The 27,221-nt window shown below is 36.3% G+C and overlaps 1 protein-coding gene across 2 annotated transcripts in view; it reads right to left on the bottom strand.

Moving 5' to 3' along the window:
- Positions 1 to 27,221, bottom strand: part of CHCHD3 (coiled-coil-helix-coiled-coil-helix domain containing 3) — a 298,848-nt gene that overhangs the window by 228,675 nt on the left and 42,952 nt on the right. For both annotated transcript variants that reach the window (XM_021673837.2, XM_021673838.2), the window contains exon 3: positions 5,101 to 5,182. In XM_021673837.2, coding sequence (XP_021529512.1) covers positions 5,101 to 5,182 — 82 coding nt within the window. The remainder of the gene's footprint in view (positions 1 to 5,100; positions 5,183 to 27,221) is intronic.

Genomic DNA, 27,221 nt, shown 5'->3' with positions numbered 1-27,221 from the left:
ATCCACCCACCTCAGTCTCCCAAAGTGCTGGGATTACAGGTGTGGGCCACTGTGCCCAGGCGCATGATTTCTTGTATTATGTGTTTTAAACATGACACTACCCACAAAACCTGTCTGTTTCAGGACTCTTTCCTCCTCCTTTTTTCTGCTTTTTCTTTTGCCTTTTTCTTTCTGCTTTTTTCAAAGGCAGAACATATGTAATAATAAAATCAAGCTAAATTATCATATATAATGAACTTAAACAGATGGTACCATCCCTCTAAATTTCACCATTACTATGAGAAACTAAAAGGTACAAATAAATTTTAAGCCCTTTTTTGATGATATCAATAATGCTATCAATGGAAAAATAAATGAACTACACTATACTCTAATCCAGATAGCTGATGAAATTTATGACTAATTTATTAAACCACTTATTAAACCAAATTGATTATTTTAGGTCTCACAAATCTAATGTAACTTTCCAAATAACTAAAAGTGAGGGGAAAATCTCAACTAATGTCCATTTAAAAACAGCAAGCAATTAATCTTGGTTGATGTACAGTTAGTTCTAACATCAAGTAGCTATTCCCTTTCTTCTTAGTTTCTTAAAAATAAAATTATTAAAACTGAAACACTTTCACTTGCCTTTATAGATAAAGAGGTGAAATTCAAATGCCAAAGGTCAGAGGTCAGAAGTAGTCACATTTTTCTTGCTGTCAAAGACTGACTTTTGGAAGTAGGGCACAGGGGAGAAGTAAATCATAATTTAAAATTCTGTACTCAAACTGTAGCATATTATGCCCTTGCTATATTGGCCTACATAGTTACAACACAATATGGTCAGCTATAATCTAAACACACAATTGAGTATCATAGCAAAAACAGACTGATGACAGAGGCATTTACTCTGGATTCTGGGTATGCGGAGCAACTATTCTGTCTACTAGATGTTTTGATAAGCAAAACCATGATTTCAAATTCAACCTAACAATTTTAGTGTGTGGACTAATATATCAGCAATTTGTGGGTACATGATTTGTGGAAGCAAATCACTTAAGATCCCCATAAAACAGGATAAATCTATGATAAAATGAATTAGGAGTCCATATCTAAGTGTTTTATAAAATGAAAATATAATATATATAGTCATCGTGCTTATAATTAATAACCGTATTGTCACTGTGGACTTAGTAAGAAACCTCCTCTAAGGCAACTTTTAAGTATGCCACCTCTGCATTAGATTTAGGAGTGGAGACTTAAAGGGACTGGGGTAAATTTTAGATGACCTAATGAAATATCGTCAGTTTCAATGATTTTGAATGGAATCTAAATGTATGTGGCCCTACCGGTCACAGATGCTGAAAAAAGGCTTCTATATTAAGTAGAAGGTAAAGCAAGACACTTGGGAAGTCATTCCAAGTTGACAAATGTTATGTGGTCTGGAGTGTATATGGACTGCATTTCATCAATTCTAGGACACATATTTTTCCACGTTTTCACAAACCTAAAAGCATCTGAAAATTGCTGTCTGCCAGGCGGCAGTCCCGATGCAGTTGTCACAGCTTGCACTTAAGCATCAAAATTTGCAGAACTGATGTCAGCAGTTTGGAAAAATTCCAGGAACAAGAGTGGAACAATCTTTTAAGGAATGCTGTGTCACCAAGGTTTTGATGGCATAGAATATGATAGTGTGTGGAAAAACAAAGACATCAAACCGTAAGTCCAGAAGTGACCCAGAACAATTAAATCCAACATGGGTGGGTTTGAAGAATACCTTAACCCTTGGTTTCTCACTATTGGTACAACTGACATTTTGAACCAAATAATTCTTTTTTGGTGGGGGGAGAATGGCCAGGGGTTAGCGGGTAGCGGCAGTAAGTGAGGATTGTCATGTGCATTACAGAATGTTTGCAGCATCCCTGGTCTCTATCCACTACATGCCAATAACGCTTGACAAGTTATGACAACCAAAAATGTCTCCAAACATCGTCAACTGCCCCCTGGGGACCAAATGCTCTCCCAGCTGAGAACCACTGCTTTAATTTATTTTGCTTACTTTTTCCTTCTTACGAATATACATATATGTTTTCAAAAATTCAAAATTAGTGTTAATGAACTGTTCAATAAGAAAATCCTGAGAGACAAAAGTATTGTGTTAAAACTTGCAGCAGTATTTTTCATAGAATACATCAAATACACTAAAATCTTAAAATCAGTGGCACGCAATGAAATTTAGCCACCCAGCATCCGTTCTCCCTCCTCATGGAATGCTCCCCATGATTTCCTGCTGGGGAACTATTTCCTCACTATGCACAGTTTTAGAAATAGCCAGTTCTCCCCTTGCTAATGGTTCTCTAGTCTTCCTTTTGTTTCTTTTGAGCTATATATTCTTTACGTTCCTAGAAATTTCCTTGCTTTCTACGCTAATCAGAGCTAAGTTTCAGTCTTCCAACTAAACAAATCTAACGGAAACAAAGTGCTTATCTCAACTATGCTGATAGAAGACATTTTGGAATATTTCTCTGCCGTAAAATTCACCTGCCTCTTAAAAATGATAATACTTCTCCTCACCAATCACCACATGGGTAGCGTGACTAGAGGTATGGATGAAACCAGGATTGTTAAAACTGTGTCATGTGGTATAGGGATTCACCATACTCTATTTTTCTCACTGCTTTAAAATTTCCATTTAAAAAGGGTTACAATGATAGTAGATAGTCTATAAAGGAAAATATCACAATCGAAATTAATTCCGAAGTCCTTGTTGAACAAGCTTCTTCAAAACATATGTGGATGCCTATGTCCAGATATTAAGTGCTTGAGAACTGGTCAACAGGTTAGTGTGCATTTGGAGCAAAAAGAGAAAACTTGGCACACAGGGCACATACCGTATGAGGAACAGTACAAAGGCAAGAGGAGCCATTTTCTAAAACTGCCTACAAATCTCGATTCAATTTAGCGAACACCTACAATAATGTATACATGCTCTGTGACTCCAAAAAGTTGCTGCTAAAAGACTGCACACAAAACCTTCTTAATGCTATTTCTGAAGTTTCTTCTCTGGTAGAAAAAAAAAGAAAGAAAAAATAGCTATTGATTCTTTTAAGAACTATCATATAGATGAACACACATTTTTTTTTGCCAAGATTTGACAGCTGGAAGTTTTCATGAAGGAGGCTTCAAACAAAACATTTTTTAAAAAGAAAAAAATAATATAAAGGCTATGCCAGCCTCTGCTCTCCTTAAAGGTGACAGAAAATAAATTCTTTATCAATAGTCATTTGTCCAGGTTACAGCTAGGCTGCCAACCTCATTCCACCTGAGATATGAAATTGGCTTTCACTGGCACCTTTTATTCATCTCATCTGCCCTTTCCCTTTCATGAGCCAAGGCAGAGCAAATGGGAGCTGAATAATGAAGAAAAAAAAAATCACAGTGAGAGTTATTTTAACAAAAAGCCTGCACCATATGGAGAGAAGGGAAGACCAAAAAAAAAAAAAAATCCCATGTGAAATATAATAAGCAAAGTAAATATGAGAGTCTAACCAAAAAATCCCTATTAAAATAAAACTCAATTAAAAATAACAAAATTTCAAAGACATTTTACTATATTGTGTTTGCTTCTTAATGAAAGTAATCTAAATTTTTTTTGAATATTTAAACTTCACTATCTAATTATATAGTCTATCACCTAACCCAATTAAATAATTATAAAGCACTGCATGGAAAACTGTGGAAATATACACAGACCTTTTTGGCAGTACCAATTACATCTTGATTTTTTAAATCGTAAGCCATGAACCTTCTCTATTTCCTGAGAAAATGGCGTTCTTAATCTAAAATTCATATTCTGTTCTGCATATTTTGTGCAAACTGAGAGTTAGCAATTTGTCAAAAGAAATATTAAAGAATAATTACTCATCACTCTCATTTTAAAGATGAAATATTTAAGGCTCAAAGAGGTTAAATTATGTGGTGAAGTTTCTATGGCCAGTGAGAACTACAGTCCAATTTAAAGATCCCTTACCTCCAGATCTCTCAGGCAAAATAGTTGGGCAGTTCAAAACAAAACAAATACAAACCAAGCATCTGCTAGGTGGCAAGCATGTGTTTGGTGCTCACAGTAAAAAGACATTCACATGATCATGTAAGCATAATTCTCTAAGCTATATGAAAACTCCAGAAATAGTACAGATGGGAAGCACTTTATCTTAGATTAAAATGTATTCCCATCTTTTTATGAATAAGTACATACTCAAACTTCAAAAAGTGGTACATTTTTTTTAAAAACGATGCTTTTTTAAAAAACCATTTATGGTGGTTTTTTTAAATTTCAGTTGATAGCTCATCAACATCTTTTTGAATCAGCACACAAGGCTTTAACTGATGGTCTAGTATTCCACTGCAGGCATGTACCGTAATTCATTCAGTCAGTCTCCCAGGATGGTCAGTTTGGATTGCTTCCAATTTTCTACTTGCTACAAAAACACTTCAGTGAACATTCTTTTAGGGGTTGTTAGTAGTAGTATTAATAATGGCAACAATAAGATGGAAGAGTGTGCAGAGGAAAAAATCTCAAGCAATAAAATGTTAAAAAGGGGTTAACTTCAGAGGATGTTAACAGGAGTTTTATTTCCAACCTTACTTATATCTGTAACATCCTAATTTTTTTAAGTGAACAGAATAATAATTAGTGTTATTTGTTAATCCAGGCACTATGTATCACACATGATATTCATCATGAGCCAAAATATTTACTTTAATGCCTGTAGCAGGCAATATAATTTTCAATCATGAATGCATTCGCTGATCGACTAGGAAGTCGCTGGAGAATCCTCAAAAACTCCTTCTCATATATTGAGAATACAGGGCTTCATATTCAAGCAACCAATACAAGAGATGTAATGATAATTCACAGTCAATTTTGGGAAGCAGGTAACATAAGGCTCTAAGAGGCACAATCTAAACCTGAAAATGGCCAAGTTCATGTGTTCAGCACATTCTAAGGTTCAGCCATACACAAATAATGAGCCTTATTACCATCATACTTCTCTAAAAATATTTGGTAAATATGACAAGTCCACCAAAACCTCTCTCTGATACCACAAAACTCACCGCTTCTGATCTTCAGATTCTTTCTTGGCTTGCTCCAATGCCAGCTCCTCAGCTACTCTTCTTTTCAATTCTTCATCAGAAACTAGAATCAATAAAGAGCAGGAGGAGATAAAATAGGTGACTACTTAAAAACAAAAGTGAGAAAATACTCAAGAAAACCCAGCTGAGACTAGATTTGAATGGGCAAAGTTTGCCAAGTGGCCAGTGTCTCCATGGAACTTCTGAAGCACTGTGGAAAAGACCAATTAGTGCACTTCAGGAGTAATTTAATCAAGAGTTCCCTGGTGAACCAGATTTCCACTCCTGCCAAAATTTATAACAAACTCAAGGAACTGCTTACTGCAGACTGGGGACTGAGTCAGTAAGGACCAGTTCTTTAAGATGATGTCCTAACATAAAAGTCTGAGACTGGTGTGTAGGGAGGGGAGAGGCTGTAAGGAAGGGACTTTGGTGAGGAAAATGACAAAAAAAAAAAAAAATTCTCACTTCAGTAATTAAACATCTAACAAAATCATGTATTACAAAGAGAAAATCATTTGTAGTTACATTCATTTTTCCATTATTTGTGAAAAAAGGCATTTGTCATTTATGAAAATTTTGCAACTCTATTTTTTGAAATACATGTCATTCAAATTCAAGCGTCAGCAACTGAGAGAAACACAGAAGAATGCTGAGAACACAGCTGGAGCTTTCTAAATACATCTGGTCTTTCCAATTAGAAGATTGTGTATGGTATGTTTCATAAAGGTTCTTACAGCTATGATGGTAAATAAAATGGACATATTTCACATGCTTCCTAAGAGCCTTCCACAAGAAATAAACAAAAACTAATTCCTCTTCACTAGAGACCTACTACCCAAAATTATGAACAAGAAAGCACCGAAGCACTCGGGAGAATCTAGGAATATCCATGGGACCTAAGTTTTATTTCAGATGGTTGAGCCTATTAGATGGAAAACCAGACGACAGTGTCTCTTTTGGCAATCTCAATATTATAAATGCTTAGTCCCACAGCATATGCAAAAATACTATTTACAATAGGAAACGCAAAAACCCTTTTAAATATTTCACCGACATGGGTTAGTAACAAAGAAGATATCTGAAAGATCAGAAGGATGATTTCTCTTAGTTGTGGACTATCAGAGTGCAACAGCAGCATCCAATGACCATCAAGAAGGTAAAAAGCCCTCAGAATGGGAAAAAATATCTGCAAGTCATACCCAGCTGACAAGGGACTCATATCCGGTGTATGCAAGTAGATAGAGTACACAATATATAAAGAACTCTTACAGACAAACAATAAAAGGACAACCCAATTAAAAATGGGCAAAGGCTATAAATAGGCATTTCTCCAAAGAAAATACACAAATAGTCAATAAGTACATAAAAAGTTGTACAACAGCATTAGTCATTAGGAAAACGCAAATGAAAATCACAATGATATACCATTTAAAACCCATTCTAATCAAAAAGACAATAACAAGTGTTGGTGAAGATGCAAAGAAATTGGAACCCTCACACATTGCTTGTGGGAATGTAAAATGGCTCAGCCACTGTGGAAAACAGTTTGGCAGTTTCTCAAAATGCTAAAGAGTTACCACATAACCCAGCAATTCTAATCATAGGTACTGTATATACTCAAGAAAATCTGAAAACATGTGTATACAAGAACTTATACATGAGTATTTATAGTGGCATTAGCCACAATATCCCAAAACAAAGCGCAACCTAAATGCCTAGAAACTGATGTGGTGTATCCATTCAATACAATATTGTTCAGCCATAAAAACTAATGAAGTACTGACACATGCTACAACATGATGAATCTTGAAAACATTATGCTAAGTGAAAGAAGTCAGACACAAAAGGTCACCAACTATGTCCATTCATATGAAAAGTCCCGAATAGAAAAATCCATAGACACAGAAAGTAGATTAGTAGTTCACTGGGGTAAGAGAAAGGGGAAATAGGGAATGACGGCTAATGGATATGGAATTTCTTTTTAAGATATTAAAAATATTCTTTTTTTTTTTTTTTTTTTGAGATTGAGTCTCACTCTGTCACCCAGGCTGGAGTGCAGGGGTGCGATCTCGGCTCACTGAACCTCCGCCTCCTGGGTTCAAGCAATTCTCCTGCCTCAGCCCCCCAGTAGCTGGGATTACAGGCATGTGCCACCATGCCTAGCTGATTTTTCTATTTTTGGTAGAGATGGGGTTTCATCATGTTGATCAGTCTGGTCTCAAACTCCTGACCTCAGGTAATCTGCCCACCTCAGCCTCCCAAAGGCCTGGGATTACAGGCATGAGCCACCATGTCTGGCAGAAAATATTCTAAAACTAGATTGTGTGCTGGTTGCACAACTCTGTAAATATACTAAAAAACTGAACTGTACACTCTGAATAAATAATTTTATGATACGCTAAATGTACCTTAATAAGCTGTAAAAAAGAGAGAGAGAGAAAGGAAGAAAGGAAAGAATATAATAAGAACACTGTACAGGGAATCAGGGAATAGAGGAAAAACCATTAAAGGTCTAATCCCAGCATGGCCATCAACAATCTCAGGGAACCTTGGGAAAGTGATCAACCTCTCTGGGCAGCAAGACAACAACCTTTTCTTAAATGGGTGTTTAGGGTCCCTTCCAACTGTATACCATGCTTCTGTTTGCCTCTCTCTTACTTCATAGTCTATAGCATGAGAAATATACAAGTCTGTACTTTGATTGAATCAAACAAAACCTAGAAAACCCCTAGAACAGAATTCTGTTTGCATTCAGGCAGGTATCAGAGCTCTTTCAGTACGAAAGATTTTTAAACAATCAAAATAAAAGCAGAGAAATTGCAGGCAGTAAGAGCTCCACAAAAAGTCCAAATAGTCTGCTTTTCTACTAGCCAAATTCTGGATAATTGTTAATCTAACTGAATTTTAGTTTCCCCATCTAAAAATATGACATATGGATGCACCTGTCAGCTATGAAATTCTAGACTATACACTCCACAAGGTAATGATTTTCACACTTTCATCTACTTCTCATAAACAAGTAAAACAACGTGACGCTAAATTTTTTTTCAAGTTGTATACAGCCAATAGCTCCACTAGTAGCAAAAAATAAGACAAATATTTAACATAATTAGTACGACCTGATCATATCAGTTAGGATCAACTCACAGTCAAATGGTGAATGTAAACTCATGCTCCTCTCCTAGACTCCTTCAAATTAAAACAGCAAGATATTTCTCAGGCAAAATTCAATCAGATTCTCAATTAAAATTCAATTTAATTTAATTCAATTAAAATAGGCTTCTGTAAAACCTCAGAGTCTAACTATGATGCACTGAGATCAGGGTTCTAAGTAAGATGATAAAATTTTATCTTATCTTTTTTTCTTGTCTTGGGTTTTTTGTTTGTGCTTATGGTTTGAACGTCTGTCCCCTTCAAAACTCTTGTGGAAACTTAATCCCCACTGTGGCAGTATTGAGAGGTAGGGCCCTTAGGAGGTGAGAGTGGGTCATAAGCGTTCATGAATGGGTTAATAATCCCTGCATGGATTAATGGTTTATCATGGGAGTGGGAATCTTAAAAAGAAAAAGAAGTCCAGGCACAGTGCCTCACGCCTGTAATCCCAGCACTTTGTGGGGCCAAGGTGGGCGGATGATAAACTCAGGAGTTCAAGACCAGCCTGACTAACATGGTGAAACCCCATCTGTACTGAAAATACAAAAATTAGCTGGGCGTGGTGGCATGCGCCTGTAATCTCAGCTACTCAGGAGGCTGAGACAAAAGAATCACTTGAACCCAGGAGGCGGAGGTTGTAGTGAGCCGAGATCACGCCACTGCACTCCAGCCTAGGTGACAAGACTCCGACTCCAAAAAAAAAAGAAAGAAAAAGAAGACAGAGCTGGACTAGCATACTTAGCCCCCTCACCATGTGATGCCCCCACACAACCTAGGGATTCTATAGGGGTCCCCACCAGTAAGAAGACCTGCACCATATGCAGTCTTTCAACCTTGGGCTTCAAAGCCTCTATAACATTAAGTAACAAATTTATTTTCCTTATAAATTACCCAGTTTTACATATTCTGTTATAAGCAACAGAAAACAGATTAAGCAGTTTGGTTTTTCCAGCTTCATGAAGGTATAATTGACAAATAAAAATCGTACATATTCAAGGTGAACTATGTGATGATTTGATATGAATCATGTAATGATTACCACAAATACATGCAGCACCACACAGTTACCATTGGGGTGGGGAACACTGGGACACTTAAAATCCATTCTCTTATAAAATCTCAAGTAAAAAAATATTATTAACTAAAGTCACCGTCTTATAACTGAAAGCTTGTACTCTTTGATCAATATCTCCCAATTTCCCCATCCCACATTCCCTGGTAATCACTCTTCTACTCTGCTTCTTAGAGTTCAGTTTTTTTAGGTTCCACATACAGGTAAGGAACGTAGGGTATTTGTCTTTCTGTGTCTGGCTTATTTCACTTGGCATAATGTCGTATCTTCAGAGTACACTTGATGCCTATAGGGGTGTCTTCCTACCAGGGGAAAAGCGCAAATCAGCAGTGTGCTGTTTATTGCAATGTGATCAAATGGTGACCAGATGGGTGAACGGGCACAAAGCCATGTGGTGAGAATGCGGAAAGGAAGTGGTTTGGGGTGAAGAAAATGCAGCTTGGACAAGGCTTGCCATTTCTTTCTCTATCCCCTTCTGCCTACTATCATCAGCCCTGCCACCTGCTATGTGGCGAGGTAGAAAGAGATGCAGATAACAGGTGGCATCATCTAGGTATGCCATGACAGGAGAGAAAAAAGTGGGAAGAGGAAAACAGCAGCAATGAAAGGGACAGGAAAGCTCCCGTGGCCACTGAGAAAGCCACTTTTGGTCCGTAAAGGAACCAGGCACAGCTGTCTTTCTAATGCCCTACCTATTTCCAGAAAAGAAAAAAAAAAAAAAAAAAAAAAACACAAATTTCAGGTCAAGCCCAAGGTCACAACTCAAAAAGTAATTACCTTAGCTACAAATGAGAAGTTAAAATAACAGAAGATAAAAACATGACCTAGCATAAAGAGTTTAAAATCTAAAATAGCAAATCAAAGCACAGGCAGGAAAATAAACCAGTGTGGTAATGGGTTCTGGCAAATCTAAGCTTCATGTTATTTGTTTCTAAATCAATAGAATACATAAAGCAATACTGTATTTCTTTTGATAGGTCTGACCCAAAGTGCATGAGAGAAAAAGATACAGCATTTGGAGACCACTATTTAAAATGGCCTTTCTGAAAACACTCTTTTCAGCTCCCAGGATCTGAACATTTTCTCAAATAAAACTGTTATTAGACGAAAAGGTCAGTGTTTCAGGATGGGCTAGTTTAAGAGAAGCACAAGAAAGGCCAACTTTACCTATTAGCACAGTGAGTTTCCAAGCAAATCTTTGGGAACTGGCAAAGTTTGTGAAACAAGAAAAGGAGTAAAAAGAAAAAAATGTTCAAGCCATATAAATCCCATTTGCCACGGAAATTTGCAGAACTATTTCAAGTTCAGTAAGTACGGTTCCATGGTTTTTGCATACACACATACTCTCCTTTTAAAAATGTGTTAAGACAAAAAAATGTTTTCTTCCCATACTTGAATATCCTGTACTTTTTAAAATTCTTCTCAGAAACCATTTTAATTTCTTTCTTAATGGCGAATGTATCTTAACAAACACAAACACTGGCATTTTGTCAATTAGTTATAGATATAAACATTGAACATAAAAACATGTAAGAAAAAGCCAAGCATTGCAATTGCTTAGTTATAGCAAGTGTGGCCCTAAATCAGTGACTTGAAATCATTATTGAAAATAATAAATACTTGGATAGTTGAAAGCAGCTCTGGATTCCTAACCAATTTTTGTTTGTATTTACTAAACAATATTCTAAACAAATGTTTTGGCTAGTCCAAGGGTCTTCTTTATGGCTTACCTAGGAATCGTCTGATCCCCGTAGCCACCAAAATTTCCGGGCTATAAATCTGAGTTCAGGATGAAATAAGAAAGTCCAAGATTTCTAAACTTATACTTGATTCTGAGTACTCTTAGGAAAAGTAAGGAAACTCTTACTGGTCAAAGAAAGTGTAGCATAAATTCTATACACCTCACCTGTCTTCTTCTATATGACAGGTGATGCCCAAATTCCTGTGTTTACAGAAACTGGTTAAACTAGAGATATGAAGAGAGGGAATGGAATGAGAAACATAATTATACATTTTACATAGATCCTTGAGTGGTGAACAGAAATGACTCCAAAAGACAGAAGGACTTGAACTCACCAACTATGAAAAACAGAAGACTGCAAATGCAACCATGATTTGAAACGTACACAGATTCCCTGAACCTCAAAGAACATACTAATTTCCTTTGCAACTTCTCCCACTTGTAATTCCCCTTTCCTTCATTTTCTTTGCATAATCCTTGTGCTATAATTCCCTCCTCATTGCAGTATTTCTTAGACAATCTAAGTTGCTTAATAAAAAATTATAGCTTGCTTCTTAGAGAAATATCAGTTCCTTTGGGATTTTTACTTTAGTGTATTCTTCTTTCTGGTTTTACCATTTGCTGATAGAGGTCATGGCCAATTTTGTAAAGTCTATGTACTAGTTTAAACACACTAAAGAGAAACCATGAAGATCTTCCACGAGAACAAAATAAATATATGTACCTGCATAATATAAGCAGCAGATTTTAGATAAAGACTGATTATCCCAGGATTGAGATAGTTAAGCAAAAGTTTATACCATAAGATATAGCCAAATTAAATTTTCAGCTACATAGAAATGCCCATTAATCTTAAAATTTCAGTAAATTCATTAATATGAAGAGCATTTATTGTTTAGAAAAATAATAATCAAAGCATCCATGCAATCAATGAACTACAACACAAAGCATACTAGAGCTAAATGACTCACAGCACAGATTACAGGATAAATCTTGTCCTGCTTCTTATCTTCTAAAAGGTACAGGGTTTGATTGGAAGAAGAGTTAAAAGATGACTAGGATAAATCTCAAGGGTTAGAAATAACATGTAACAGTTTGCCATTATCCATTTGTAGCACCATTTAGTTGGCAGACAAATAAACCTGATTTAAACACAAAGAGAATATAGCTATATTCAGCTGACAGTTACCTTCCCTATCTTGTAAGGATAATGTATCTTAAGAGTGCCTTCAAAACGAATGCCATCTGTCTACTACCTGGCAGGGGTAACTGTGGCTACTTACACATTAAAGTTAATGAAGATGGTAAAATGAAAATTCCTCATTGCACATTCATAATCATAAATATTGTATCAGAAGGCGCAGTGTTAGGAAGAGTTTGGCAACCTAAACATTAACAGCATCAAATTAATGGTTTATTTTGCAGCATCATCGCTCCATCAGGATTTATATACCTTTGTAAATTTCTAATCTGAATGGCATATTATGCAAATAATGTCCATTTTATTGTTTGCTTCACAATAAGCACCCATAGAAACTAGATCCATGTTCCATTCCATGTGGAAAAAAACATCCATACAGGGCTATAGCTGTATAGCAAGAGACAAGCTTGTAATTCATATTCTACAGTTTAGACGTCTTAAGTAGACAATTCATAAAACCAATATTGAGAGTCAGATATATCTAGTATTTCATGTCTTAAAACTCTAAATACTTTGTGAGGTTGAAAGACCTCACAAAGCCTCCAGGAAAATAAGATCTATAATTTAAATTAAAAAATAATAATTACCTTTGGATATTGCTTTATGATATATAGCTTAATTTTTTTGTTGTTGTTTCAAATCGGTTATATTTTATTCACTGGAGATAAAACTATAAAACAGTGTTAACTCTCCAAACTAAATGAAGTACACAAACCACCCAAACCCATTTCCATTTCATTCAAATAGTCCTGTGTGGCCAAATTTAAAGGTTTCTTCAGGAGTCATGAAATGCATAGCGGACCAAGCTGGAATGAAAGGTAGTGGCCACCACAACCACTAAGCTTCTTCTTCTGGAATCTCCTTTACAAAAAAATCTGGAGCCATCACTAATGGCAGCATGTTGTTTACAAAGGAGAGAAGAGCAGGTATTCATTACAGCCTTAATGCCCTGGCTATGGAGTTTCCATTTCAATGCTGAAGCACAGTTTTCTGTGCTCTAATCAACTATATGAGTTATTTTTGTTTTCTGTAATTGTTTTTTCCAAATCAAGTTTGATTCCAAATTAGGTGAATCAATCAATTTACTAGGTAGTACATCCACACTGATATAACCCTACACCAGGCTTCATGAGAGATGAAGACATATAAAATGATCTCTACCATTAAGGAGATTCCAGTCTGAGTCAGTAAAATTGTGCTATTGAGGTTCAGTATTCAGGAAACTTATCAAGGTCAGCTGTAGTTAAGGATGTGGAACGAGAAGGTGGATGAAAAGGAAAGCAAACAAAAGTTGTTTGTAAAAAGTAAAAACAGAAGGGTAAAGTAGGCTAAATTACAGGGAGTCTTGGAAACTACAAAGGACTTTAAATAAGAAATACTAAGAAATAGGGCATCCTGGACATTTGGGAAAAAATGGCAATAATGCAATGAAATGGAGTGTTACGGGAAATGTAATCTGGTAAAGGTTTGCAGGTAAACCGGGAGGGAAAGCACAAGGCAAACAGTGGTTCTCAAAGTGTAACCCTGCCTTCCCCTCAAAGCAGCAGCATCTTCTGGGAACTTGTTGGAGGTGCAAATTCTTCATTCAGCCCCACCTCAGACTTAAGGAATCCAACACTCTGGGGCTGAGGTCGAACCATCTGTGTGTTATCAAGCCTTCCAGGTGACACTGATGCACACAGAAGTTTGACAGCCACTGACAAAAGGTGAGGAGGGCTTAAAGTAGGAGACTGGCTATGAAGACAGAGTCTAAGATTCAAGATTTTTCATGGGGAAAAAATGATCACCTGAGACTGACTGAGAGATGAAAGAAAAAGAAGTCAAAGGTGCACACATGCCAAAAAATGAATACCCACGATGGTCAATTAAGTAAAGGAGAGGTTGTTTGGAGAAGAAAGATAATGAGTTAAGGCATGTTCAATTGAAGGTAATGGTAGAATCATCACATGGAATTGTAGGCAATTAGATGTTTGAACCTGAAACTCACATTTGATTTGAGACTTGGCTCGACATGCTGATTTGGGAATGACTATTACAGATCAGAGCTCAGTGAATTCTCCTGGAAAAAAAATGAATCAAAACTACGCATAAAGAAAAAAAGCAAAAGGCTAAGGGATAGGCCTTAAAAATTCATCAGATGAAGGAGGGGAGTGAAAGAGGAACATCATTGGGGGCAAAGAAGGAATGGAATGGAAAGGAAGAAATGAACCAAGATCGCAAGTGTAGGAATGAGAAATAGATTTCATCTCAGGTGCCAATTCCGATCAACTGGCAGGAGCTGCCTGAGTTGCGGTATGGAGGAGGACTCTGAGGCCAAGCCCAGGTTCAGTGAATTAATGTCTACTCTGGGCACAGGAGGAAGATCTGGCACATGGCTTACAATTACCTATCATCCCATGGAGTGGGAGGAGTTCACTGGGAAGAGAACAATGGAAGGCAGCAATTACAGGCCTCCCTTCAACAGGTTTCAGAAATGAAACAAGAAGGAAAGAGGTGGAAGAATTATTAATAAAAGATGTTTTTCACAAACTGTACATATTTGAAGGGCAGCCATAATTGATAATCTGTAAGTAACTTACACTGACGAATGGTAGTTTTGTTTCTCAAAAGGAATTTAGAGAATAAAACATACAATTACGCTCAGAAAGATCTGCTTGTTTAATGTACAGTAACAATTAACATATATTATACTCTAGTCTACTTTCCTAATTGCCATCCTGAGGCAGGCTCATAGCACAGTTTTATAAAAAGAATATTTTATAACAGTAAAAGAAGAGTGGACAAGTCTTTTCATGTGCTAAAAAGTTTTAACCAAGGCTAATGTCCTTACCTAAACAGTTTGCTTTGGTAAGAGAAAGTCAAATACTACTCCAATACTTAGATTCATAAATCAATCTTCCCTCTTCTTATTGTTATCAAGTAGAGTATATACTTTTTAACAATATAACTGTATTTAATCCCCAAATTCATTATGCACTAATCAAACTTCCTAAAATCAACTAAGATATTTAATTCTTTAAACTCTGATCAACACTATTTTCTAAGCAAGACTTTATCTTTGCATGTAATCAAAGCACAAGGAAAATAACAGATTTAAAGGTCTGAAAATAAAATCTGTCTTCTAAACCACCTAACTTTCTACTGCCCTGGGAACTCAGCTAACCCCAATCTCAAGACTTTTCTTCTGAATGAATGAAAACTCATGAACCAATTACAGTCCTTTTTGTAAGGAAGAAAAGTAGAGTCCTATTCTTAGACACTGGCCTACTACTAGACAGTAGAAGTAGTGAGGAGATCACATATAGTCAAACCTCTGGGTTCCAGTGAGTTCATTTACAGCCCATTAAGGGTGAGGATGCAAAAAAGGACGTATTTAAGACACTAGCTAACAACTGCAGAACAATGGCCTCTCCTGGGAAGTTTTAAATAAAGCAATTCAGATTTTACACCCATGCTTAATTCATATTTTATTTATGAGAGTTCAAATATATTAAAACAGTGAGGGAGCATAAAACATATTGGTATAATATTTTTCATTAAACTATAGTGCAATATCCTGAGCTTTGTTTTTTATTTAATTCACATTGTGATAATTAGATCACCTTCATTTGTGAAGCCACATTATAATACCTCCAGCCGTTATTTTTCCCTTCACCTAAAGTAACAAATCTCCACTCAGTGTTAGAAAACACCATGTCAATGTATTCATAGGTAGTCATAATCTCTAATAAAACAAAAACAATTCTCTGTGAAGCATTGTGGGAGCTCTGTAACTTAGCCCATCACAGCGGATTTTACCACCTTTAAAACAAGATTGTGCACAAGGACTTCAAGACCAAAGCATTGTGCTGTCTTTAACTTAAATTCAAGAAGGCACTTAACCCTTTTTCTAAAAGTAAAATAAATTATTCAGAGTAAATTTAGCCTGAAAGGAACAGTAAAAAATATTTATTATGATTACATTCCTAACAATCACCTTAATATCAGTATTATATAGAGAAAAGTGATGGAATTCCTTCTTATCTAGCATTTCATTTTGTAATTTACACCATGTGCTATGTGAGGTTTCAGGGTGTAAATCCTTCAGAATACCTGGGACTACATAAAACAGCAATGAAAAAGATGCGTTTCCATTCAGACCAGTGGTTCTCATTCTTATCAGACCCAACTCTGCTTTTTTATAGCAAATCTGTTTTGCAATGCTCCCTTCACTATCCTGAAATGAAACAGATGATAATCTGACTAAAAAAAGTAATCAATATAATGCCCTAAGTGTAATATTTAAAAAGAAATAAAGGAAGCTAATTTATAATAAAATAATGGCATCTCATTATGCAAACGTTCAAAGATAACTACACTAGTAGACATAATAAAAGTCTGAATCTTGGGTTTGTGTGCTAAATCATCACAAATGCAAAAGCTATAGCTATTGTTACACAGTAGTTACACTCCTAGAAAATTCAGTATACTTTAAAACCATGCAAAACACACTTTCTGTTTACATATAAAAAACTAAGTTCTGGGCCAAGTAAACAGGTTTTCAGCTGCACAAATTTCTGATGGGACATTCAGACGCTGGAGGGCACAGGATAATTCCTGGAGATGGGAAACTACCCCCAGGCACTGCCAGCCATGAAGATTCCTACCCGTGCCACTCAACACCATAGCTTCCCTCAAATTCCTAAAGTGCCTGAAGTGGTGCCGTCTGCACCACTGTTTTAGACAGGGCTAAAATATTCACCCTGATGAATGAGAAAACATGGGAAACCTAGCTATTTTATGGTTTGCCTGACCATAGATAGTCACAAATAATCTACTACTATTTGTATGGATTTTTCAAACACATAAACATGTGGATGACACCAAAATATCCCCCCCCAACATGATCTCTGCCTTAAGGTTCCCAAACATTACTAGCTTTCTCTAGCTCCATTCTCACCAAAACCACATTTTGCCCAGTTCACTTATAAAGATCATCTTAATTTTCCTTAGGGTAATCAAAATTACTTTCTGCTAGTCATCAAATTGTCTACTTTTTTTTTCTCTCCTGATGTCCTAGAGGGATGACGGGTCCATTACTAATTTAATAGAAATGGAAAACCTGGGTACAAACTGCAGCCTAAATACTCCAGGTCTCTGTGATGATATCACAAGAATGCACACAGATGCCAGAGAGATACAGATTAAAACTCATCTACCCAAAAACTGTAAACATTCACATTTTCAGATTACTGTCTTTTAAGAGAACAATTTCAATTTATTTCAGGTTGGACACACTTCCCAACAAAACTATCTACATTGGATAGCACTTAACCATTTAAAACTATATGTTTCATATGTGACAATATCAGAATTAATACTGAACAAACAGTTCAGTAAGGCCATATCATTTTTATAGCAAAGGAAAATGAAAAAGGATTTACAGCTATTCATCCTGAATTAACTTATAATAATTCAGAGATTCCTTTTTGAAATTAAGAAAGCAAGGGTGTAGAAAGAAATAATTTCTCTATAAACCGCAAAAATAAATTAGCTTTCACTAAAGCATATAATATGAAACTATCTAGAATAAATGGTAAGAAGGCAGCAAAAATGAGTAAATCTAAACATATATGATACTTTCAAAGAAATGCATCTATAATTCTTTTTAAGTACTTTCAGCAATTGGATCCAGTCTTAAAAGTGTTATCAGGTAGGGTTTTTAGGGGAACTGTTTCAATGAAACTAATAATTAGAACACCAACTTATTCTCCATAAATAGTAACATCCAACATACATGATGATTTCATAAAGTAATTCGCTAAGTAATTGAGATTTCCTCTAAGGCAATTTTCTTACCAAAAACTCCCCAACTCTCACCCCATGCCCCCTCTCCCATCCTGTTAGTTTAAGTAAACATAAATCTTCTCTAATTTTCTGACAAATTGTAAATTAAATGAATCCAAATGAATAAGATTTTAATGAATGTTTTAACACCTTTAAATGATTCTAACATTTCTATCTCAAGTTACATAGTTCATAGGGAATTTAATAGCAAGAAATTAATCTAATAAGGCATTCTACATATGTAATATTTAAAAATCTTTAATAGTATAAAATGCTCACATTTAAATGTATATGCATTTCAAACAAGTCAATGAAATAGTAAGAATGTTACAACATGTTACATATGTAAGACTTTCATTTTACAGTTAAACCGCTGTGCGGGTATTGGGGGGTATACACCAAAGGAGTGTGAAATATAATACAGAAATATATCATATCTGGTTCATCTTAAATAGGTAGAAAAATAGCTCAATGAAAAGTATACATGGTAAAATACGTTTAATTAAAAAGTCAGGTTTACAGAGACCTGTGCTCTTCTGACTACCCTCCGTGACGTTATTTCTTATCTATAAATTACTAATCAGGTTTATCTTGAAGATGAAATGCCATAAAATCAGGAGGTATTTTCAGGTCAAAGATGAACATCATTACATAAACAGAATGAAACTCTATTCAACTGGAGAACCACCAGCATTTTATTTTGAAAATCCTGACTAATGTTGTATAACATTTCGTTGAGCCAGTACCATAACTGGCAAGAGACTGTTTAAAGCCATATATCCTTCAGAATGTCAACATGCTAGGGTTTGTGATTTTTTTTTAACCTACAGAAAAGATTATGCAACAAGAAAAATTTGTGGTGCATTTTCATAAAGATTTAGGATCTGGCTTGATGTCCAGGTTCAATAAGTATTTTAGCTTCTGATCATCAAGATTCACATATTTATTTTAAATGAATTTGATCTGACAGTAACAAGAATGTATCTGAATCTCTTTCATTATCTTTGAACACTGCTAAAGTAATAGAATATGATGAATGATGACGAGACCAAAGGGTAAAGTAAAACTGATGTTGATCTAGTATTTTCTAAAAATTCATTTTCATCACAAGCTTAAAAGACTATTAAGTTTTCCTCCAAAGAAACACGAAGTGTGGTGTGGCAAAGAGAAAGATTTAGACAAGGAAGGAGAGCAATGTGTATTTTATATATAAAACAATGAAAAACTAGAAGCAAATTCCATGTCCAAAAACAGTGAAATGGTCAAATAATATACAATGCTAACATTAGAAAACATGTTTTAAACCCCACGAACAGTTTCTCATAAGTATAAAGATACCAGGCTGAACATAGTGTTTGGTCTTCATTTTGTTTACTATATGTACAGTACTGAAAAAAGCCTAAGGATCCCATCACAAAGAAATACATACAGATGACCCCATCACAAAGAAATACATACATATGTCTGGGTGCCTTGACTCATGTCTGTAATCCCAGCACTTTAGGAGGCCAAGGAAAGAGGATCATCTGAGGTCAGGAGTTCAAGACCAGCCTGGCCAATGTGGTAAAATCCCGTCTCTATGAAAAGCACAAAAATTAGCCAGGCGTGGTGGTGCACGCCTGTAGTCCCAGCTACTCAAGAGGCTGAGGCAGGAGAATTGCTCAAACCCAGGAGGCAGAGGTTGCAGTGAGCCAGTGAGCAAGGATCACACCACTGCACTCCAGCCTGGGTGATAGAGCAAGACTCTGTCTCAAAAAAAAAAAAAAAGAAAAGAAAAGAAAAAGAAATACATACATATATAGGGCCAGGAATTATATACACCAAAATGATATTAATGATTACCTTTATATTTGGGAAAAATGGATCATCTTCACTTCTCTCTTTATACTTAATTGTGGTTTTTACCAAAAACACATTTTTACTTTCATAATCATTTAAAAGTTATTTTTAAACAATGCATAAATAGGCTTAATTCCAGTTTTTAAAAAACACCTTCATCAATTAAATCATGACCATTATATAGTATATCAGTTTAGCTAACAGAAGTTTGAATCACATTTATACCAAAAGAGAGTTGGCTGGGATTAAAGTACCTAAAAGCGAGTAACACAGGATCTAATAAAACAAAACTGGTTCATGTTCTTTCCCTTTGACCCCACAGATGTCCTGCCCACATACCATTATAATAAAACTATGTATTCTTAAAAGGTAAATTACAATCATACACCTATATGATATATTATAGAAAAATACAATCATACACCTCTATAACAACGTTTGGGTAAGCAGAATTTACAGCACACAGTTTCTTATGTACACTATCTAGAAGCACACCATACAACAAGGGCTATTTGCTGAAGAGTTCCTCTGTAATTGAAAACAATGCAGTTCAAAGTGTCTCCAAAAGGATATTCACGGCCATACTGAATACAGGTAGGAAAGAGAGGAAATCTTAGAGAGCCAAGATATTCTCTTTTCACTCTAGCTTCTCAAGTGGCATTTAATTTTTTGTCTTCCATTTAGATTTTTCAATTGATAACACCAATCATCCTAATGTGATGAAAGATAAATGTTACTAAAGACAGCTGATGAAACATTCTTGGCCACTGACTTAAGCCATCAGTTGAGGTTAAGCTAAGTCAGATATAAGGAATGAAAGGTAACCCCGGATAGCATTTTCTACATTATGCGACGAATACCCTGCAACATAATAGCAAAGTTCTATAGAGATCCATTTCCTACATTTAGCAGTCACTGCTACAAAAAGTCACTACATATTGGGATGTTTCCGAAAAAATCACTCTATAAACTGTCCATTTTGGCTGTGAAATAGACAGACACCTATTCATTTTATTCCACACAATTGAAAATATAACTTCAACTGTAAATGTATATTATATCCAACATTACATTTTTTGCTGCCACTAGCAAAATAAAACATGTAATGGTCTTCGCTTGCTGATTAGATTTACACTTTACAGAAAATGCATATCAAAGTTTAGCTTGCCCCCTTAAAATGGAACCTGACAACTACTCACTGGGGTTTTGTGGACTTTGGTGTCTCTAGGGAAAGCTGTTACTCAACAACCCAACTTCTCTTTTTTTAAATTTGCTTAGTCCAAGCACATGCCACAATCAACTGGCTAAGACAAAAAGAATTTAAACACCTATTTGTGGGAATTGTATTTCAATAACAAATATCAAAACCATTACTTTTCCACAAAGCTATCAAGACAGGGTAGCAATGACAAATGACAGGACACGGTAAGAGATTTAACAGCTTTATCTTGAGTTTAATCCCCTTATTAATCTGGATTTAAAGAAAAATCAAACTAAATTACTCATTCATTATAGGAGCAAGAGGAATCTTCAGACGCTGTCTGTGCCATTTTGGATATAATTTTAAAATATCAAGTCTTTTCAATTTTTCATCCATGCTGATAAATCAAGAGTAACTAAAATCCAAACAGGAATTCAGACAGGTGAGAAAATGAAGTCTTTGCAACCAAAATATTCCAGCATAACTCAGCTCTATTTTGAAAAGAACTTGAATGTCAGAGTTGCCAACATTTTCACCACTTGAAGTCTTGACTATGCTCTTTTCCACTCTCATCTGGGAATCCAAGAAAAATTATGAATCTCAAATAACACAGCGGAGGCTGCCCCAAGCAGCAGCCCACAAAGCATCACCGTATCTGTTCTCTCTTCCCTCCAAATAACTGAAGCTCAATTTGTGGTTCAGCACATGGCTGGTCAGAAGGAAGACTACATCTTCCAGCTTCTCTTGCAGTTAGGAATGGCCTGGTGACTAAGTTCAGGCCAAAAAAATGTGAATGAACAGGGTGTGTGCAGCTTTAGAGACATCTCCCATGACACAGGCTCAAGGACAGCTGTGAGCCTAAGACAGAAAAGACTGGGTCCCACTACTAGGGAATCATCAAATTCTCCAAAATGTTACATGAGAGAAAAATAAAATTTTAACTTTTTGAGCCACTGCTAACTTAGGGTCTCCATTAGTACAGTGGAACCTATATTCAACCCCACGTATCTTTCTAAAACCTATGTCCAACTCTACCCTTGATCAGACCTAGCAGAATCAAAGGACAGCCTCAAAAACATGTAGACTTAGAAGACTTAGAAAGAAAAGTTAAAAACCAGCTATGTTGGAGATACTTGCAAGAGCTGGAAGAGACTTCAGAGCAGAAGCCTATACTTGCCCCAGGAAAGTCACTTTCTCACTATCCCTATTGAAGGAGTGAAGGACACGCCATTCCAAAATATGTCGGGATGGCATATTGACTATTTTAAGTTGAAAACATTGGAGCAATTGGAGTTTCAGAAAGGGCTAGCTGACCTGTCTCTTCCTGCATGCAGTAAGCCATCCAGATTCCTCTGGAAGGGGTGCCCTTCTAGTACCAGGGTGAGAAAACAACCCTTACCACCAGACACTGAGAAGTGGGGCTGCAACAGACCTGAATGAATATACTTAATGAAGTAACCCTTATCTTCCACTCGTTTTACACACCCCTGTATATATACCAGTAACTCCCCTAGAAAATTTACTGACCCTCATCAAATTTTACTTGTCCTGTCATTTCTTCCCAAATGCATTGTTCTTTGTCAAAAAAGTATACAAGCATCTTGCTGTGGTTACTTCCTCCGATTCACTCTCTGGTGAAGATCCCCATGAACATGTAGATGATGTACATGCTTTTCACTTGTTAATATGCGTGCTGTCAATTTAGTTTGCAGATCCAGCCAAAGAGCCCACTTAAGAAACAGCAAAAAGGGGAGGTCGGAGATGATCTCTCACCCCGCTATACTATCCAGCAATGCATAATAAGAGGAAATTAAAAAGCCATTAAAATGCTTTGTCCGTCCCTGGGAAAATAAGCCATAAAGCAAGCCATTCAATCACAGTCGTAGAGCCGTTTTATTATTTCTAAAATGAGGACCATCAATTAGATCACCTCGAGTGTCCCTGTCCGTAAACGTATTTCTGAAACTGTGGTTCTCTGCCCATGTCATCACAGCAGAGCAGCTAAGAAGGTCATCTGCAGAATCAGAATGCCTTGACCTAAAACCCTGCCACGCCATGTGTTTATGTATATTGTTGGCCAAGTTCATTAGCTTCCCCGTAACTCAGTTTCCTTGCTGGTATAATGGGAATTATACAAGTATGCAGGTAATAGGATTGTTGTGAGAATTATGTCACCTTCTGATAAACACCAATACCTCACTAGATTACATTTTAGTTCCCATAACCCTACTTTACCCAAATCCCTATACAAATAACACTCAAAAATTTCAAATAACAGTGAATTTACAGATGGTACATCAATGACTAAATTACCCTTCCTATTCTGGTTAACTCTTCATGTCTCCATCCAGTCATCTACTTCCTGTTTAAGGATAATCTAAGAATCATAGTACCAACATACTAATAATTCACTCACTCTCAACTACCTTTCTGGAAAGCTAAACCTTATTGAAAAATGTCTCAGCTATCCCTATGTTTGTTGAAAAGCTGATTAAGTGAAGCAATGCTCTTGATTTATTTTTCTTTCTTTCTTCTCATGTAGCATTCTGCATAATAGCAGCAAGAGTCCAATACAAATCCTCCTAAATCTTCCTTTTCGCAGGTTTTCTTTTATTCAAAATCCACTAACCAAAATTTGAAATGAAAGGACGGATTGAGTCATAACTTCATTATTCCCCCATCTCCACCCACTCGAGTCATATACACAAAACTTGAACATGATTTAGAACACCCTGTCCTGGCTGTACCCATCTAAGAACCCACTTCCACCATTCTATGTTCTGCCACTAAACTTTGGGAATTTCTAAGACCCAAAACAAACAACTGCTCTGATTCAATACTGCCTTTGATATGCTAATAGCCCTATGAGGACTTCAGCTATCAGCTAAAAAATAAACATGGTTCAGGTCTAAAGCAGTCTGCCAGGGCATAAGTTAGATAAAGCACGAATATATAAGAGGTGCTGGCAGTGTTTTTAGCATTAGTGTAAAGTTCTATAAGAAAATAATTATTTTTAAGCATTCAGTGACAGAATTGCCACATTTTTAAGAAATGCAAATAATATCCAGGGGCCCTTTTTTTCTAGTATAGCATGTCCAATTTTATAAAAGATGTAAATGGAGAACTATAATCCACTTATACATATTCACTTAAAAGCAAGCTTGGTTGAAACACATCTTTTTTTTTTATGAGCAATATTTATACTCTTACAATCTTAAAAAGGCTTCTCTTCATCACACTACAGTAGTATTTCTGCATGTCCTTAAGATTCTCTCTTAAGAGAAACTATCTTAGGTTTCCCTTTGAATACCCACAAAGACACACCTCCAAGGCTTAATACCAAGAGAATATATTCTGAGACAGTCTTATATTGCTTGCTGTCTCCAGACAACCATGGCAACCTTGTACCCAAACCATCCTTATCCCAGAGAGACGTAGGGAGCTTGGCCTCCCTGTTAGGTGACACTCATTATTACAGTCAACTCTGCAATGACATGGGGAACCAGGCAAGGCCAATAGACTGCAGAAATCATTCGAAGCTGGCTCTAGTCTGTGCCAATGTGTACACATTTTCATACAATCACTCTCTGATGCAGAAATCAAGAAGGTGTTTCACGTCCCTACCCAAAGGCTCTTCTCTCCACTACACATTCCAATAGACAACTGCATTTCTCATAATAACACAATCTTAAGAAACCTTTGGCAGTATTTTTAAATATCTGTAACTTGTATGTTACATGATAAGTGATTTTAAGCTTAAAACATTTTAAATAACTAATATTATTATAAAGATCATAATGAAGTGTTTTAGGGTTTGTTTTTTGTTGTTGTTTTGTTGTTGTTGTTGTTTCATTTTTTTGGAGGGTGGGCATTTTATTTTTTTGATGCAGGGTCCCACTTTGCCACCCAGGCTGGAGTGTAGCGGCACAAACATGGCTCACTGCAGCACCAACAGCCAGGGCTCAAATGATTCTCCCACCTCAGCCCCACCAAGTAGCTGGACCACAGGTGTGCACCACCATACCCAGCTAATTTTTGTATTTTTTATAGAGATGGAGGTTTCATTATGTTGCCCAGGCCGGTCTCAAACTTCTGAGCTCAAGCGATCCACCTGCCCCAGCTTCCCAAAGTACTGGGAAACAGGCGTGAAGCACCACACCCAACCTTTAATAACAAAGTTTATTGTCATAATCTTCTTATACCATTTGTAATATATCAAGATAAAATTCAACTTGTTCCAGCCTTTAATTATTAAAAAAATTCAAAAATGATAGTATATTATATTTCATTTGTTGACCAATAGTATTTTTAAATGTAGACAAAACTGACTTAACTGTTACAGTTTCAAAAATAGAATCAACTGGACATGGTGCTCACACTTGTAATCCCAAGACTTTGAGAGGGTGAGGCAGGCAGATCGCCTGAGGTCAAGAGTTCCAGACCAGCCTGGGCAACATGGCAAAACTCCATGTCTACTATAAATACAAAAATTAGTTGGGTGTGGTGGCGCATGCCTGTAGTCCCAACCAGCTACTCAGGAGGCTTAGGCAGGAGAATCGTTTGAACCCAGGAGGCAGAGGTTGCAGTGAGCTGAGATCGCATCACTACACTCCAGGCTGGATGACAAGATGAGACTCTGTTTCAAGAAAAAAAAAAAATAGAGGCCGGACACAGTGACTCATGCCTGTAATCCCAGAACTTTGGGAGGCCAAGGGGGGCGGATCACGAAGTCAGGAGTTTGAGACCAGCCTGGCCAATATGGTGAAACTCTGTCTCCACTAAAAAATATAAAAATTAGCCAGGCGTGGTGGCACATGCCTGTAGTCTCAGCTACTCAGGAGGCTGAGGCAGGAGAATCACTGGAACCCAGGAGACAGAGGTTGCAGTGAGCTGGATTTGTGCCACTGCACTCCAGCCTGGGCCTCAAAGCAAGACTCCATCCCAAAAATAAATAAATAGATAGATAGATAGATAGATAGATAGATAGATAGATAGATACACAAAATCCCCTTTCATGCTCTACTGTTCACAATTCTTACATTTTGCACTTAGAGAAATTAACTGGTTTGATTTTAGAACTTCTGGGTTTTATTTCTAAATGACAAGATAAAAGATTTCAGGGTACTATTTGCAAATGCAAATACAATTAAGGGAGGATAGTTTTTATCCCCAGTAAATGCAGAGCAATCTCTCTAAGATTAAGTATTAAAATATAAGACACACCCCAATGTGCTATATGAGCATTTTAGCAAATGAATACATTTTAGCAATCTAGTGAAAAGCATCCTGATGCTAATTTTCAGAGGCATCATCACATTTATGATGCTCATTAACCTGCTTTTCAGCATCAGTGTCCCGTATGTTTCCAGACTTCTACCAATAATCTATTATGGGCATAAATTAAACACTACATGACTATGAATAAAAATTTTAAACTATGTAAATGTCTAATCACCATGGCAGGTAGCAGCATGTGTGATACACCAACTGTGGATAAAGCAACTGAAAGGCTGAAGCCCATTTGCCTGATCTCTACTAACAATCACAAAGCTCAGCAGACACTGAAAGAAAATACTTAAATAATTGTTTCATTGGTTGATTTGTTAATAGAAATTAAAATGTTCTCCATTAGTGCCTTTAACAGCATGTGCTCTCCAAAACATTGTCATTTAAGTCCCCAGTTGGGAATGGAGTAAAATACCAATCTAGGCATACCTGTATTCTTTCAAACTTTACCTATAATTGAATAAATACTTACGTATTTAGGTTTTGCAAGTTTCCTGATGGGATGCAGCAAAATAAATTTAATGAGTGGGGAGAATAGTTACCCCAAAATAACAATAATAATAATACAAGAAGTACTAAAGGAAAATAAAGTACCCCATTCAATTTGTAAGCCAAATTTAAAATAATCTGTCCTCAGATAATCAGAAGTTAATAGTATTCTCCAGCCCTATTGTAACCAAAAAACTGTTACAAAAATTCAGGCCAAAAGCTTTTGCAAGCTATTTTTGTGAAATACAAAAAAGACTGTAAAGTGTTGGTAATTATTAGAAAACTCAAGGTT

Source organism: Aotus nancymaae, unplaced genomic scaffold, assembly GCF_030222135.1.
Source record: "Aotus nancymaae isolate 86718 unplaced genomic scaffold, 86718_ANA_hifiasm-v0.15.2.pri h1tg000002l, whole genome shotgun sequence".
Classification (NCBI taxonomy): domain Eukaryota; kingdom Metazoa; phylum Chordata; class Mammalia; order Primates; family Aotidae; genus Aotus; species Aotus nancymaae.
The sequence above is the reverse complement of the archived record's forward strand: the minus strand, read 5'-3'. Positions and strand labels throughout refer to the sequence as shown.